Raw genomic sequence first — 17061 nt, 5'->3', positions numbered from 1 at the left:
CAGCATTGCTGCTCTCTCAATCCCATCATTTTATTATATATTTATTAATATTTTACTGTGTGTGTGTGTGTGTGTGTGTGTGTGTGTGTGTGTGTGTGTGTGTGTGTGTGTGTGTGTGTGTGTGTGTGTGTGTGTGTGTGCGTGTGTGTGTGTGTGTGTGTGCGCATATGTGATGATGGAAGTAGGTAGAGAGTTAGTAAACTTCTCTTGGACATGCTTTAATTTGGGGATTAAATTATAGTCTCGTCCCTTTTATCTCTTAAAAATTAATCTGAGTCAGATATCGACCCAATAAACTGACAAGCATTTTAAACACACTGCTATAACGTTAACTTGTAAAGCATAAGACTTTAAATATCTCGGCATGGGTTATTCGGTACTTAGTAATATGACTACTTGAATAATGCAATAACATACAAGGAGTGAGAAAGCCTGAATATGAGGAAATATTGTATTTGTGTGATATCGTTACCATTTTTATCGCCATCAGTCCTTCAAACATCTTCGCTTTTACAACGCATTTCAACAAAAATAAATAACCACGGAGCGGAACGTTGTAACGTTCTGTCCATTGATCTACACGCCGACCGGACGTTAATCTCAGACGGACCAAAACATCTTTCCGAAAGTTGACGTGGAAGTGTTTGTGTACAATGGCTGCTACTAAAGTAGAACTTTCAGCTGATAGCTCCACTGTCATTACAGAACCCAAATGCGACTTCTCAACCCAATAACCCGCTGTCGAGGAAGCTTAACAAAATACTGGAGACGAGGCTTGATAATGACAAGGTGAGACGGAAGAGTTTAGCTTCTTGCTAGCTAGCTAACATTAGCTAGATCTGAAAGATTGTCACATAATTCTGCTTTTGGGTGATATTGTCATCCTCCCAGAGGTAGTTGTTCGGAGGAAACAATATTGTTCTTCTTGGTGTGGTTAACCATAGTTATAATGCCAGGAAAATGTTCATTCATTTGACAGTTAGCGTATTGCTGCAGCCATTCAGTGTGAACTGTATACACTTGGGTGTCAGGTCCTAGTTGGTGTCAGCATCACAGACGGTTTCCCTTGCCAATATACCAGAGGTTTAATCCCAAGTTAACGTTGGGAAACCTACTCTGAAAGTGATACATTTGTCTGCAATGGTTCGTGTGATAGGGGAATAGATTTCAGTGATGCAATATTTGTCACAACACCCACCTGACTAACATTATAATGTGCTTTTTGTGGTTTCAGGAGATGCTGGAGGCTCTGAAGGCGCTTTCTGTATTCTTCACAGAAAACAGTTTGCGCACCAGGAGAAATCTTCGCGGTGACATAGAGAGACGAAGCCTTTCGATCAACGAGGAGTTTGCACTAATCTTTAAGGACGTAAAAGAGGTAACTTAGATTTTTGCATTAAAATACATTTCATTACCTTCAAACAGCACTAAAGTCTAACTCTATTTAACCAACCAAAGCACCTGTGCAGTGATTCTCTTTTTAACTGAGGTGGGTTGACACATATTCACATGGAGAGGCTGAAGAGTAGGTTTATTTCTAAATTGTTAACTATATTTTACAAAACAGCACAGACCCTTGTGTTATGAGATTAGATTAATAGAAACTGTTTCAGTTTCACAGAGACCCTGCTGTGATAGCAGTGATGTAGAACAGCAGATCCAATTTAGTAAGTGCATTTTAAAGTTCAGGGAGTGACATGGAGTTTTAAGTTCAAGGGGAGGTGTACGTTTTTTGGAGAATTTATCAGCAGCGACCATCACAAGAGCAAATACTGTAGTGGAGAATTTGAAAACATGTGATTGAAAGAGTAAAACTGCTCAATATTTCTGTGAACTGTATGTGTAACTTTGCATGTGTGGACAATGATACATCTGAGTCATTGCTGTTGTAACTAACTGTAACTTCATATTCTCTATAGGAGCTTGAAAGTGTCCATGAGGATGTCCAGGCCATGAGCACATGTTGTGAAGAGATGACCGATAGGTTAAAGGTACAGTATATCATCTCGCTCTCCTGTACATATATCTATTTACTAAAGCTAAACTCTTTAAAACAAGGTGGCACATTTATGTATGGTGTGTACAGATGTATGACGTTAATCACTCATTTATTTTGAGAGCAATTTATGTTTGCAAGCCATCTTTTAAAAACAACTTTTTTTCAACAGGCTGCAAAGGAGCAAACTCAAGACCTTATAGTAAAAACCAACAAGCTGCAAGGAGAAAGGTGAGTTGATTCTAAAGCGGTAAACATTTTGTGTGTTTGGATCTTGGAAAGTATGTCTGCCCAGAGTCAACCATGTAAATTGATAAAAACAAGTGTATAGAGAACTAAGATAGACGCAAGGAATCAGTGGGGATAACAGCAAATCCAGTTGACTTGGACTGTTTGTCTAGAAATCCTACTATTTGGTCGACTGAATCTTCATAGACATCTCAGAAAAATAAATATCTTACAGGTCGTGGTTTACATGTATACTTTTGCCTCTTGTGGCTACACAAGTCAGTGACACAGACTGACCAGAAAAGATGTAATCTAATAGGCTGTAATTATTACCACCTTACCACCACCAACTTACTACATTCATTGTTTGGTTGTGGTAGACCAGGGATGCCAAACTCAATCACAGAGAGGGCCAAAATAAAAAAAAACTAGCACTACGTCGAGGGCCAAAAAGGGTCAACATTTATTGAACAGGATATACATATTGGATAATATTCATATTGGATAATATTCATATTGGATAATATTCATATCATATTGGATAATATTCATATTGGATAATATTCATATTGGATAATATTCATATTATCGCGGGCTGGATATAATTGTACCGCGGGCCAGAAGTAACATGACATGTCTGTGCTAGACAGTCAGAAAGTTAATTAAACTCTGGTATTCTTGTATTGGATTACATTATATTGTAAGGTTTTCTGTTATTTTGATCTGTAAATCTAGTAGACAAATTGTTATGTATTTCCTTAACTATTATGCATTGACGTTCACTACACTTTTAAAAGGTACAGCCTCTAATTGCTTTGAAGATTTTATTGAGCACTCAAAAAACGTCAGAAAAATGAATCTTTTATGTAAAGTATTGAATATTGTAGGGTTGATATGGGAAATAATCGAGAGACTCAACCTTATTCTAGCAAGCACAGGTTGTTTCTCAATCAGATTGTAACAAAATCAACAAAAATACAAAATGAGACGATGAGGCTGCCTCCCTGAACTTTAAAACGAGTATTTCAGAATGTCAGAAAGAGATAAGAAAGATAAAATGGCAACGCTATACTAAAATATCTGCTGAAATGTCAAAGAAACCTCATACTGCCATTTCTCCCCTTATCTGTTCTGAGGCTAGAAGTCATTTTGGTATCCTATCACATACGTCACTGATCGGCATCTTCATCAGTCCAAAGCTTGACCCCATCACTTCATTCTCTCTGTAGTTTATTAACCCTTGCAGAGAAATTACCTCTTTTTCTATTCAAGTTTCCCGACAAATAGCACTTCAATTAAAGCACACTGCAGGAACAACCTGGTCCACTTGGCAAGTGATAAGCTTTTATTGCACACATCATGTTGTTTGGAAAGTGAGACTTTGTGCCAGCACTTCCTTGTTTCCAGAAGTTGCCTCTGACGGTTGTCTACCTATTTAATTACAGCCAAACCATTACATAAAAAAATATATACTGATAATTAGAAATATTTGCTATAAGTTAAAACGTTAATGCTGGTAAGTTGAAGAGTACATTATTAGTCTGTCAAAGGCAGCTTCACGTTAGTGTTAGAAGTTAGAGAGATATGGTGCAGCGCAGGAGGAGCTCTTTATTTTTGACGAGGACGGATGAATGATTCATGAGGTTGATGAATATCTTCCCTGCAGTTGTCTATTTGCATACTAAGAGCAGCAATCATCTTTAACGGAGCATTATTTGTTTTATTTGACATGTCCTGTGATGTTTGGCCTTGAGATGCACATCAAAGTAGTTCTTGTTTACTCTGCATACTCCCTTATCTTATTACAACTGGAGAGCAGCCCATGAGCGTGTGCATTGAGATTTGCTGACAACACATATTAAGAGCCATTAGATATGCAGATCCAATATATAGAGCTCACCATGACATGGAGTCATGAGTGGAGTCAGACAGTGCATCTTGGTTTCTCACCCAGCTGCAACTCTTGGAATACTAATAGATTGTGTTTTTTTTTTTTGGGGGGGGGGGGGGGGGGGGGGTTGAAAGCCAGCCAATAAATGTAATCTAGGTATCATTAACCTATGAAGTTGGCAGGACAGAATGTGAAAATGAAACACCCGCTCCTGTGCGTTGATAGCTGAGGGTTGGGATGGGCTTTATTAGCATTGTGCGGCGACCTCAAGTGCTCAGTGACCTTGTGAGTTGACACAGAGGCAGTGGCACGGGCAAACATAATGTAGATTTCTGGCAAAAGACACTGCTTACTGCTGTGATGTGCTGAGGTAATTCCATGCTCTGCTGGCAAAGCTTCAGGACCTTGTTGATGGAGAGGTGACACAGGAGGGGGAGGTCTCTGAATCTGACAGCTTGGGGGACGGGGGACGAGGGGGGGGTTCTTGTTGGAGGTAGGTGGTTAAAGGTTTGCCATTGCCCTTAGAGTGCCCTCGCCTGGCGTTGTTGTTCTCTTTGTATATTGGTCCCATTGGGACCTTCTGTCCGCCTGCGTGACATTTTCATTTGCAGAACCACAATGACCCCACAGCCAGATGGGATAGAGTCTGCACGCTGGGCTTTGACCTTGTCTTCAGCTATTTTGTCTCAGAAGAGCTGCCAGGGGAAGTGTGCAGTCAAGCTGTCCTCCTTCAGCCATCCACCAGTCAGCCCGCCCCGCTGCACCACGCCACTCCAGTTTTCTCGGTCAGATCTTTTTCAGGTCACACAATCCTCTGCAGTCCCAAGCCATTGTCTTTTTAAAAAAAAATGTTTCTCCTGTTGACACTTGTGCTACATTAGCAGCACAATCTCATAGTTTGTGCTTATACAGTTGCTTTCACAGTACTGCACATGCCCCTGTATTTACCCAGCAGAGCAGGCCTGTTTGCTATCTTATCTGCCAGTTGCACTGTGTCATTTGTCAGCTCTAATGAAATGGAAAGGAGCAGCGTGTTGCTTACAGTGTGCAGAAGTGGAGGAGGCGGGCCAATGAGAGGAGGCGACCTGTGTTTGTCTGCCAGCTTTCAGACGTGCTGCTCTTTTGTTTTGGGCCGGGCCTGTACAAAGACGCTGTCAGCAAGAGCACTAAATAGGTGTTGTGTGTTGTGTGTTGTTCCATAATGAAACGTAACGCGACCCACCTGCTCTGCATTGTGTGATCTTTGCATTCGCGTGACATGTTACCTGCTGAACAAGTTGAGACGTCTCACGAACGGATGTTTGTACGGACTGCGTGACCTCGCGAGCAGCCGCAGCTAAAGGGTTTGGTCTGTTTGTTTAGTTCTTCCGCTATTACTGCACCGCTCAGGCAGACACGGAAGGCCGACTTGGATGCAAGCCAAAGAGCATTGTAGACCACAGCTAAGATTTACCTGCGTTTGTCTTGTGGCAGCCAATCATTTCCAACAGTAATTCCTTCAGCATATGATGAATGATCAGACATGGAGGCCCGTGTTTCAATGAGACATTTATTTTCCTTAAAACAAAGCAAATGTTTGCAGGTTGACTTCTGTGTCGGTCCTTACGGAAACCCTCGAGAGAACGATCAGGGATATCAAAATGTAAATGACAACCTGTGTAAAATGACCCCTGTGCCTTATTAAGGCTCAGCTGGCTGTTAATGAGGGTATGGCTGTGAGTGTGACTTTGTGTTGTCTGATGAGACTGTGATCATTGGCGCGCGGCTAACTAACAGCTTTGTGAATGCCAGATTTCCTCGCAAGCCCTTTGAAATGGCCCCTAATACATTTTAATGGATAATCGACCCACATGGTTTACAAACTATGAGAGGGTTGGACATTGTCTCGTTACAGAGAACAGTTGATCTCCCTATCGTGCATTCTGTATGATTATCAGTCAGAAATGAAAAAATGTCTTTTAAAGCTTTTCATAGAAATGAAATGTTTAAGTTGAAATAAATGAAATGTTGTTTACTGATGAAGCTCTCAGTTTTTATAAACGTGGTGCTGCTCCATCAGCTCTGTGAGGTTATTAAATAGGCATCGGTAATTTCAGTGTTTCAGTTTGATGAAGCTGTTTATGAGATTGTGCTGTGTTATATTGCTTAAACGATTTCTGTGCTTGAACAGACTAGATCAATTGGCCTAGTTTAGAAATCTGAGCACACACACACACACACACACATATACACACACACACACACACACACTAAGGGACAGACACACTGTTTCTTGTTTTCATCCCATTATGTAACATTATGTAACCTAGATCTAATTTCACTTTGCTCTTGTTCTTCAAGAAAAAGCTCCCATATTGAGTTCCAGGCCAGACTCTGTACATACGTGCCAGTGTGACGATGCAGATTCACTCAAGTATGTTTCCTCTCCCTGGTATTCGATAATTGCAGTCTGGAGAAGAATGTGTCATGTCCTGACAACGCTGCAGGAAACGAAAACGATCCTGCTGCCCCACCGTTCCCTCGCTCTCATTTGCTCTGCTGCTACAGCTCCCACAATCCCCCTCTCTCCACCTTGTACAGGCGTGTGCAGCCTGTTTCTTTGTTGTGATTTACATCCTGGAGGAGCAGGTCTGTCACTTTTGGCCTGAACATGAGAAAATGGAGTGAAAGTGAAGCTGTTGTGTTCACACACCCAGTTTGACACGTGGGAACCGTTTTCTCTGCTGCTCTCCCATGTCTATGAAGTTCAACACGTCCATAGACAGAATTACAGAATAGACATGGGACAATATGAAAATGTCATGTGACGATTATCCCAGGACAAACCAATTGAGAGTCACAATAGTATCATGATCATTATAATAAGCTCAACATGGCACTAAAACATAGTGGAATCACTCGAACTTTGAAACATATATTGTGTGTTACAACACAGATTGACACATAGTTTGTCATAGAGTTTGCTCTTTCTTACATCATAAGTCCTGTATTTTTAAAATCGGGCTCTGTTTTCACTTCTCTTCCGTGTTAGCGAGCTACACAGCTTTTTCAAGTCACTCATTATTATCAAGTAATTGATAAAAGATTTTAAAAAGTACATTTTGGACTTAGCTTTAAGTTTTATCTTATAAAGTCATGAATACAAGCTAATTTGAAGGCACCGACCTTTAGGAATGCAGCTTGGGGCTTAAATGCTTCATGAATAAAATCCCAAGCTATGGCATGTTAAATGTGACAAATGAGATGAGGCTCGTGAAGCCTTTATGACTATTAGAATCGGATGGCCAATCAATTTTATGTCCCATAAAACTGGTCTGTGGGACCTTCTATCCCAGATTCAATGTTGTGTGCACGTGTGTGTTTCTGTCTTTTTTTTCTCCCTCTTGTGAAGACAATAACTCAACAACCTTTATTACTTGTTTGCACCACAGTGTCTCACTACAAAACAGATGATTCAATTAGATTTTAGTTGAAGCTTGCTGCATAAATTTGCATATTAGTGATAACGTCCCTTTTTCTCGAGACAACTGTAGCTTCTCAGCGTACAACAGTTCACAGATTTCATATTAATATTGCTCATGTGTTGTGTCAAGACAAGCATGTTTACATGGAAATAGTTTCTCTAATTTATGCATCACTCAATTGAATTACTGTCCTCATTTGCATAGCTTGTTAATTCTTTGTGATAGGATATCAGGTCGCTGAAAGTGCCTCTTGTTTTAACTTTAACTCAGTAGTATGGTGTGTTTTCTCTTAATACGTTAAATGTTCTGCTCTCTGTCTTGAACTTTAATTCTACTCGCTTGTGCCGAGTTGGACGGTGACAGGTACCTTAAATACAAACTGTCTTCTGTTACATTATCTATCTTTTATCTGTGAATGGAATTAAAGGCGGTGGTCCAGCCAAGCTGTCGTCTTTGTGTGTTGCGTCAAAATCTCAACACACAAAACACATAAAGGGCAAAGATGCACCGGGGCAATACTAAATCATAGAATCCTGTAACAGATTTACAACCCTTTACTTTCAGCTGGCTGGGCGCTGGTAACAGCTGTGTGAGAGACAATGGTTAGATCATGTTGGGTTCTTCTCCTCCACCAACACAACCTGGTGATTTACTGATCCAGTCTTGTTTTCGCAGACGTGGAGAGAGAATATAGACGAGTTGGTTTGGATGGATAAATGGGGATAGAGGGAGTACGCGCTGTTTTTCTGCTATCCCGTGACAGAGTTCCCTGTTTGACTGGGGCGGTTGCCATGGTCACTATTGTATTGAGACACTTATAGTGACACTGATAGAGATCGCTCTGCTGTTATTGATGGTGACAAAACCTGGCCTGTAGCTGGCTCTCTATACTTTTTGTGTCTCTTGTCTTCCTCTGTTATTTAGTGTGTGTGTGTGTGTGTGTGTGTGTGTGTGTGTGTGTGTGTGTGTGTGTGTGTGTGTGTGTGTGTGTGTGTGTGTGTGTGTGTGTGTGTGTGTGTGTGTGTGTGTGTGTGTGTGTGTGTGTGTGTGTGTGTGTGTGTGTGTGTGTGTGTGTGTGTGTGTGTGTGTGTGTGTGTGTTTGTGTGTGTGGAGTATGACTGCCATCTGCTGTAGGACTTCAAACATTACAGCTTGTTGACATCCTGCATCTTTTTGTTTTGTTTAATAACAGCGCACAACTTTGTACGCTTTTGTGAGATAAAAATCCAAAAGGGCCTTGAAGACAGACAAAACAAATCATGATGAGAAGCAAAGGCCCATTAGAACAGAACAGAAACTAAATGATTATCTATAAAAATATTAAAGTGCAATGATGGCAAGTGAAGGAAATTACAACATTTATTTCCCCTCAGTCACCGCCTGGAGGTGAGAGCTCAGGTCGCTCAGGCTTTCCTCGCCAAGTTCCAGCTATCTAATGAGGAGATGGCTGCTCTGCGAGGGGCTCGGGATGCACCTGTTACTGAGGTAAGCTCCATTATAATGTATACTTTGAATTCATTGCTGCTTTAGGATGGGAGGATGCAATATCAGGTACAGATTAGTGTCTTTCTGATCTGGAGCTGCATTTCCCCTTCAGTTTATTTAAGAGACTCTATTATACTTCAGGAGTTCTCAACACGTTTGTAACGTAAGGCCCACTCGAGAATGGGCTGAGCTGTATAATTAAAAACATTAAAAACAACGAGCTTTGTTATTTACCAAAACATTTAATCTGTCATTTTATCTAGCCATTTGGCAGTACCACTGCAGCCCACTTGATGGCACTCTGCGGCCCACAGTTTGAGAATAGCTGCTCTAGTTGGAGTGTTTGATCTTCTCACTCTGTCAACATGCTGCCACAACATCTAATAAGTTGTAACATGTGGTCACGATATCCCATACTCCATTCAATGAAATGTTGTGATTTGAGATGGTTTTGACCTTTTTCCTCCCGCATCACTTTGTACTATGTACCTACTATAGCTACTTAAAAACAAAACAAAATGATCTAAAAACCTCTTGGTTATATCTATCAGCACAGGATCAGTTGCAAATGCTGTCCTTGTCCTATATCTTTTTGGATTTTGCCCAAAAATGTTTATTGACTTCTGCAAATCTACAACCCATATTGCTGGCTGGTATATTTATGTGTCGTTCAATTTCCCAGGACTTCTTCAAAGCACTCAGCCGAGTGAAACACATCCACGAGGATGTGAAGATCCTCCTGCGAACCAACCAGCAGACTGCGGGGTAAGGTGCACGTCTCACCACCGTGTCACTCTGTGATCCACTTCCTCTGACAGGATGAAGTAACAGTGTGTTTTACAGTCATTTGGTTCTACTTGTAAAATTCATTGTCAACCTGAATGTTGGAACAGATGAGTGGAAAAAAAACCCATCCAGGTCTGGTATGTACGTCGCTGTCGGAGATCTGACACTATGCTGCAGGTTATGGTTATGTAATATGTGGTCTTGGTCTGTGTGCTTGTTCCAGGTTGGAGATCATGGAGCAGATGGCCGTGTTACAGGAGACATCATATGAGCAGCTCTACCGCTGGGCTCAGAGTGAGTACAGCACACAGAGTTAATAACACGGGCACGCTAATGGATAGAACTGACTCACTGTGACCCCCATTGTTGAAGGCCGCCATACTGATCGTGAACTTGAAAATGAAGCAAGTGCGTTTTTTATAAATGAATGAAAAGTTTACAACCTTAATCTGTGATTTGAGTCAGTTTTTTGTCTCAAGTTTTGTCTTTTTTCTCCTACAATTTAATGATTTATTACTTGTTTTTCCTTTTTGTTATTTTATACAGCTGCATACAAAATCATGCTCTTTTAAGAGAGAATAATGGCGTGTAAAGGGCACATTTGAGGCCACATGTGAGTCATAACCTCTGATCGAGTTTGTCCAAAAGAATGCCAGAAACCACCATTGTTCTCAGCTCAGCCATGTGTTTTGTTATCGAAATTAAGTTATTATCTTTTTTTATATCCATTTGCAAGTTGTTGCTGAGGGCGAACTATCAGGGTGTTTACGTGCAATTCCAGCTGTGTGTGTGTGTGTGTGTGTGTGTGTGTGTGTGTGTGTGTGTGTGAAGTAAACTGACTGTTTACTTGTTACAAGCTCATGGAAAAAAATATGATTGAAAATGTTCTTGGTGCTTTGATTTGATTCTTGGCCCAAAACATTTAGCAACAATGAATAGAGCATAAGACGAGCTTAGGTAGCAGAAAGACTGCAGCTAATGGTACTACGTCTCTTCTCTCTACAAAGATGAATGCAGAGGACTGACCCAAGAGACCTGTGATATCAGCCCCGTGTTGACTCAAGCCATGGAAGCCTTACAAGACCGACCTGTCCTTTACAAGTACGATACACAAGATTGTTTTCAAACCACTTCATTGCCAGATAACTCCGTAACTACTACAACGTCACTGACATTCACCACAGGAGCAAAGATACATGCTAGTTAAATGGAAAACTCCTGTACTAATTATAATGCTCTGTATTTCAATCTGCTACTGTCTTCTGGGGACACTTGCAGTGGAGTTGTGAAATAATGCCAAGGAGATTCTTGTCCTTGGTGAGAGAAAGCAAGAGATTTGTGATTGGAAAACAACAGAGCAAACCGCCTGGAGCAACAGAAATCGTCGCCATTAGAAGAAAGTGCAAAAAATACAAACTGCGTCTGCAGGTTTCTTACTGTATGAGTAGTACTCATTTCAAGTGTTTATTTTGGATGAATTAATCCAAATAAAATAAAATTCCCTCCATAGTTTAATAAAATATTCCTTCTGATCGTGTCAAGTAAGGACAGTACGTTACGCGATATATTTGAGACATCTTCTGAGATTCCTAAACGAACACAGTTTTGTTTACAGCAGCTACATTCTTGATTTTGTCTATTTTGTTATGAATTTTGAGAATCTTTAAGTGCTTTGAAATGATTGCAGTACATATGAGTAAGTACTACTAATGCCCATTACTCCCTGTTATTTAAAAGCGAGCACAAATACAAAGTGAAGAAAATTAAGAATTATCTTTTTAAAAGCATTCACTGTCAATATCCATGCAAATGAGTTATACCAATATACCAATACAATTTGTGCTCGTATAGAACAAAGAATAGCACGGGACTCACAGATTTCCCGATGCTCACCGCGAGTTAAACTTTGTCCCTAGAGCAAAACAACACAAAGGAAAGTTTCACACTTTACCCCAAGATGTTTTGATGGCAACCCCTCATTCTGTCTGTCTGTCTGTCTGTCTGTCTGCATTGCACCTGTCTCAATGCACAGAAAAGGGTTCAAGGTCATGCGCTGGCTGGGGATGTTGAGGCTGAGAGAGTGGAGACCAGCGTTTCCCAGAATCTTAATTCAGCTCTATCTTGTGTTTAGTCTGTCGCAGAGCCTGCCACCGCCAAATAATCAAAACACCCTCAAAGTCTTTCCTTTTTGGAAAAGCTGCCTGCATTGTTTATGTGTGTCAGCGACTGACCTCCGATACGAAAAATACTGCCGTCTTTTTCGCACGAGGCTTAGGTGCTGAGCGTTGCCTTCCTTCTCTTCTGTTTGGCCAGGTACACTCTGGATGAGTTTGGGACTGCGCGCAGGTGTGCTGTGGTACGAGGATTCATTGACGCCCTCACTCGCGGAGGGCTCGGAGGGACTCCACGGCCCATAGAGATGCATTCACACGACCCTATGAGGTACATCACATGTATTGAAGTTTACCATTTTCTTACTGTAATAAAACATTCAACCTGTTTCCATGTGGCCACAACCAGAGGTGATGAATACACAAAACCTTTATATCTTTTGTGAAATTCAAATTGAATCTCCAAGCTATAAATATTTTATAGTTTCAATAGCGATTCTCAGTTCAGTACATAGCGGTGCTAACTTCAGGGTCTACTCTAGTGCGCTAATAAAGGTGGTGTGGTAAAGTAGGACATGAAAAGCAGAGTTTTTAAATTTTAAAAAGTGATATCAACTGACTGCAATAATATAACACACAGGCAAACAAATACACACTTTTTTTAATTTTTTTATTTTTTAGTATTTCTCTATTCTTAGTGACCTCAAGCATTTCAAGCTATACACAAACAATGCAAATGCTGCCTGTTGCATTTCAAGTATTGACACACTTTGACTTGGTGTGTAGGGTTACTGTCCATCAGAGGCAATATCTAGCTTCTTTAGTAAAAGAAATCAAATCAATTCTTAGAAAATAATAATCTTGATTGTATTTCCCCCACCCCTGTTCTCCAGTGTAACTATTGTATGAGTGTAAATGTAGTGAACCCTGAACTATAGATCTATTCCATTTAATTCCCAACTCCTTACATTTTTTACTTTTAAAATCCAATTCAAGAAGATGTTAAATGTCTATAAGTGTCTGAGTGTGTCTTTGTTTCCTGTTGTCCCACATCCCCTTCCCTCTGTCTGCTGTGCCCAGGAGCCAAACGGGAGATTTTTCTTAGAATACTAGCCATGCGCGGAACACAAAATCACCTCCACTTTATCAGAGGCATCCGCAGTTCTGAGAACAACAAGTTCTTCTCACCTCTATGTCATCACACGCTCACACACACACACATACACTTAACACACAATAATTCAGGTCTAACCTTTCTATTTTTCACCGTAATGTAACACCAACAGCGTGTGTTTGTGTGTGAAACACGATGACCCATGTCTCGTTGTAGCTGTGGTCTTGACGTGGTAGGATTTGCCCTCAGCTTGACCCCTCAGTGACGTACTGTTTAATACGGACTGTTGTTTTTCCGCTCTTTCAGGTATGTTGGGGATATGCTGGCCTGGCTGCACCAAGCCACTGCCTCAGAGAAAGAGCACCTAGAAGCTCTGCTGAAACAAGTCACTCTGCAAGGTATTCCACATTCTGCACTTCTCCATCATCTCCGGTTCATGCCACACCTTGCATTACACGTAGAGCGATCACACCAACTGCTTTCTCTTCCGCTTGTTTTACGCTTTCCTTTATCGTAACGCTTTCATCTTCAAGTGCAGGTGTTTGTAAATAAATGTCACACAGACTCACAGGTAGCTGGTTTATTGGACAGAGTTTGGGTAACCTGTCGTTCAGTAAGGTTTGAGATGTTGGCAACATGTGTGTGTAAACAATTCTCATTCCAGTACATTTAGTTCAGCTGATGGATTTATTCTTTTCTTGTGTCCTTAATTGAACCTCTTCGGTTGTGAAAGCATTTTCGAATGAATACAGCTCAGTAGGGGGATCAGTCAGTTCCATTTTTATTTGCTGAGCTATTACATCCAGGCTATCACATGTCAACTGTTATCTTCTTACACCCTTTTGGTTAATTAACAGTTAATGGTTATTATCATCTCACTCTCCCTGTGATATGTGACTTTGAAAAGGCTTGTGTGTGTGTGTGTGTGTGTGTGTGTGTGTGTGTGTGTCTTCCTCTTACATTAGGTGTGGAGGATAACATGCAGGAGGTGGTTGGACACATCACTGAGGGAGTCTGCAGGCCACTGAAAGTGAGCAACCAAATATGTTTAAGACATTATTAAAGAAACACTGACATTCTCTGTTGAATGCATACCGTCTTCTTCTCTGTGGTGTTCTACTCACGTCCTCGCTCGCTGTGTTCTGTCTCTGTCGCTCAGGTTCGGATAGAACAGGTCATTGTGGCTGAGCCTGGTGCTGTCCTGCTTTACAAGCTGTCCAACTTGCTCAAGTTCTACCACCACACCATCAGGTATTTTAACTCACTCAGCAACAATTTTGATAATCGATTAATCATTTAAGCCAAAACATATTTTATATTTAGCTCATTTGGGAATTTTCTTTTCTTTGTTTTATATTATTTTAAATTGAATACCTTTTTTTTGTTTTGCACAGTCAGCTAGAAAAAACAAGCAATTTGAAGATGTCACTTTGGGCTCTTGATGAGCATTTTGTTTTGCTGTATTTTGACGTTTTTTGATAATAAAATAAATAAACTTTATGAATCCAAAGGAAAAAATAATTGATAATGTAAATAATCACCAGATGCAGTCCTAATTTACTTGTTCATGGATTTGTCCAGCTCCATCATCGGGACCAGTGTGGCCTCCTTGCTCATCACTATTGAAGAAATGCACATCCTCAGCAAAAAGATGTTCTTCAACAGCCTGAGCATGCATGCAAGCAGACTCATGGACAAGGTACAGTATGAGTATGTTGAGTAGAATGATTTCTATTTGAATAATCCACTATATTGTTTTCTCCTGTGTAGTCGTGAGAAAGTGGAAATAGGAAAACAATATCATCACCTGAGGAGAAAAAGAAGAAGAAGCTTTGTTTTTAAAATCAAGACGGTTCACAATGTTCTCTCATAAAAGCCTAAATGACAGTGCAGAAGTTCAGAATGCACCCTGCGGACACGCGTTGTGTATTTCAGCTCTGATTCAAAACCCTCAACGACAACAAGGCTATTTCTGAAGCACTTATGCTTGTAAACAGTTTCAGCCTGCTGGCCACAGCATCGAAATGGCGCTAGCTGCCAAAAAACACCAAACTTGAAACGGTTTAGTTAAATTGCCATCCAAATATACCTCAGCACGAGCGGTAGCTCTTCCATATAGCATGCTGGCTGTGTCCTGATCAATAGCAGTTACAAGAATTATCCCTGTAGCTCGGTGTTAATGAAATTGAAGGCCCTCAGGGTTTTGGTGTCAATTCCAGCTAATGCCAGGAACACAACCTTCTCATAATTTGCTCTATTAGGTGGCCAACGGTGGCCTGGCTCAGTTCTGTGTTGTGTATCCAGAAGCCAATGAAATCAAAACCCTCTTCATTAAAACATCTCTACTGACTCTGAACAAGCTGAGACTCAGAGTAGCAGCAGGAAGCAGTTGTGTATTCGGTCTATCAAGCTGCTCATTAGGGATGCTTTGATAATGTTACGAGGACCGCTTGTCTTGGTGAAGGCTACAGCCCGTGCACAACTAACCCCTGCAAGAATAACTTTTGCTCCATCAACTAATACTTTTGTCTTCTTCTGTCCGTGTCTTCCTGGGCAGGTGGAGCTACCACCTGCAGACCTGGGACCTACAGCCTCCCTCACTCAGACCCTTTCCCTCCTCAGGGAAGTGCTGGCCTCCCACGACTCGTCAGTGGTTCCTCTGGACGCCCGCCAGGCGGACTTTGCTCAGGTGAACTCTTATTGAAACAGACAATTAAAACTCGTCTCCCTTCATTGTCATATTTAACCGTTGATATTTGTTTTTATCACCCGTTCATCCAACCCAGTGACATGTCACTCATCTCTTAATGCTTTGTGTTACCTAATCTTTCCCAGGTGCTCTCTTGCATCTTGGATCCCCTGCTACAGTTGTGTACTGTGTCTGCCAGTAACCTCGGCACTGCTGATATGGCTTCCTACATGGTGAACTCACTGTATGTCATGAAGACCACCCTGGCTCTCTTTGAGTTCACCGACAAGAGGCTTGAGATGCTCGAGTTCCAGGTCTGTCCTAAATGTAATCAATTATCTACAAAAGAAAAGTGAATCAGACAAGTACATTTATTTGTTCATGTTTCAGGTAACTATTTACATTTTACCACATTTAGTCAGGAGGCATGAAACTAATAAGGACAGACCACACTTTAGCTGGACAAGGAAAAATGAATCATGAAACGTTAACCAACACTAAAACCTAGCTTACAGTCATAACATCGTCTGTGCGTAGAGGCATTGTTCATTGACAATGATTCTTGTTCCTTTCATTAAAACCCATAGAGCCCAATTCCTTTATTAAAAAAAGATTTAATTTGCTGTCTCATAGAAGGGTGTGCGTCATGTATTGTTGTTCACACTCAAATGTACCATCTATCCTCTATTTTTAGTGCGTCTTTTGTAATTGAGCACCACAAGAGCTCCTGTGAAAGTTTCATTATCAATAGCACAGTGGTTCTCTATTAACTACAAGTACCATTGGTTCACAATGCGGGCATGCACTGGATGTTAAGCCACTCTCTCCCACATTTTCTAGATCGAGGCTCACCTTGACACTCTGATCAACGAGCAGGCGTCCTTTGTGCTGACCAGAGCCGGACTGAGTTACATCTACAGCTGCGTCCAGCAGTACAGTGCTGAACAGGTCTCAGCACTTAACTACACATTCACAAGCACTCACTCTTCAATTATTTTCTCACATCTCTCCTGTAAGTGTCCCTAGGACCTAACAGTGTTGTTTACACTACCACGTTTCGGCTTTACACTTGCTATTGCTATGGTTACAACATGCCCAGTGTCTATATTGGGGCATAATAGCATTTCTAACACATGTTCAGATGAGAAACGGACAGAGAGAGGCAGATCCTATTATGTTCTATTACAGATATTATACCTTCTCCAGAATTGTCCTGTGCAGATGAGAGAGCTGATGCCCCGGAGCCTTCCTCCCTCTTTGCAGCACACTTTGCAACTGGGCTGACTGAGAGACCCAT

At 41.1% G+C, this 17061-nt stretch overlaps 1 protein-coding gene across 1 annotated transcript in view; it reads left to right on the top strand.

The window, feature by feature from the left end:
- Nucleotides 1–653: 653 nt before the first annotated feature.
- cog6 (component of oligomeric golgi complex 6) overlaps nucleotides 654–17061 on the top strand; it is a 21431-nt gene continuing 5023 nt past the window's right edge. Inside the window, 17 exon segments of the mRNA XM_029446959.1 lie at nucleotides 654–701; nucleotides 703–789; nucleotides 1235–1378; nucleotides 1920–1991; nucleotides 2169–2227; nucleotides 8953–9064; nucleotides 9747–9829; nucleotides 10074–10144; nucleotides 10858–10951; nucleotides 12164–12292; nucleotides 13382–13473; nucleotides 14041–14105; nucleotides 14235–14326; nucleotides 14657–14774; nucleotides 15633–15764; nucleotides 15911–16078; nucleotides 16605–16712. Coding sequence (XP_029302819.1) covers nucleotides 654–701; nucleotides 703–789; nucleotides 1235–1378; nucleotides 1920–1991; nucleotides 2169–2227; nucleotides 8953–9064; nucleotides 9747–9829; nucleotides 10074–10144; nucleotides 10858–10951; nucleotides 12164–12292; nucleotides 13382–13473; nucleotides 14041–14105; nucleotides 14235–14326; nucleotides 14657–14774; nucleotides 15633–15764; nucleotides 15911–16078; nucleotides 16605–16712 — 1674 coding nt within the window.

This window comes from Cottoperca gobio, chromosome 13 (assembly GCF_900634415.1).
Source record: "Cottoperca gobio chromosome 13, fCotGob3.1, whole genome shotgun sequence".
Taxonomy (NCBI): domain Eukaryota; kingdom Metazoa; phylum Chordata; class Actinopteri; order Perciformes; family Bovichtidae; genus Cottoperca; species Cottoperca gobio.
The sequence above is the reverse complement of the archived record's forward strand: the minus strand, read 5'-3'. Positions and strand labels throughout refer to the sequence as shown.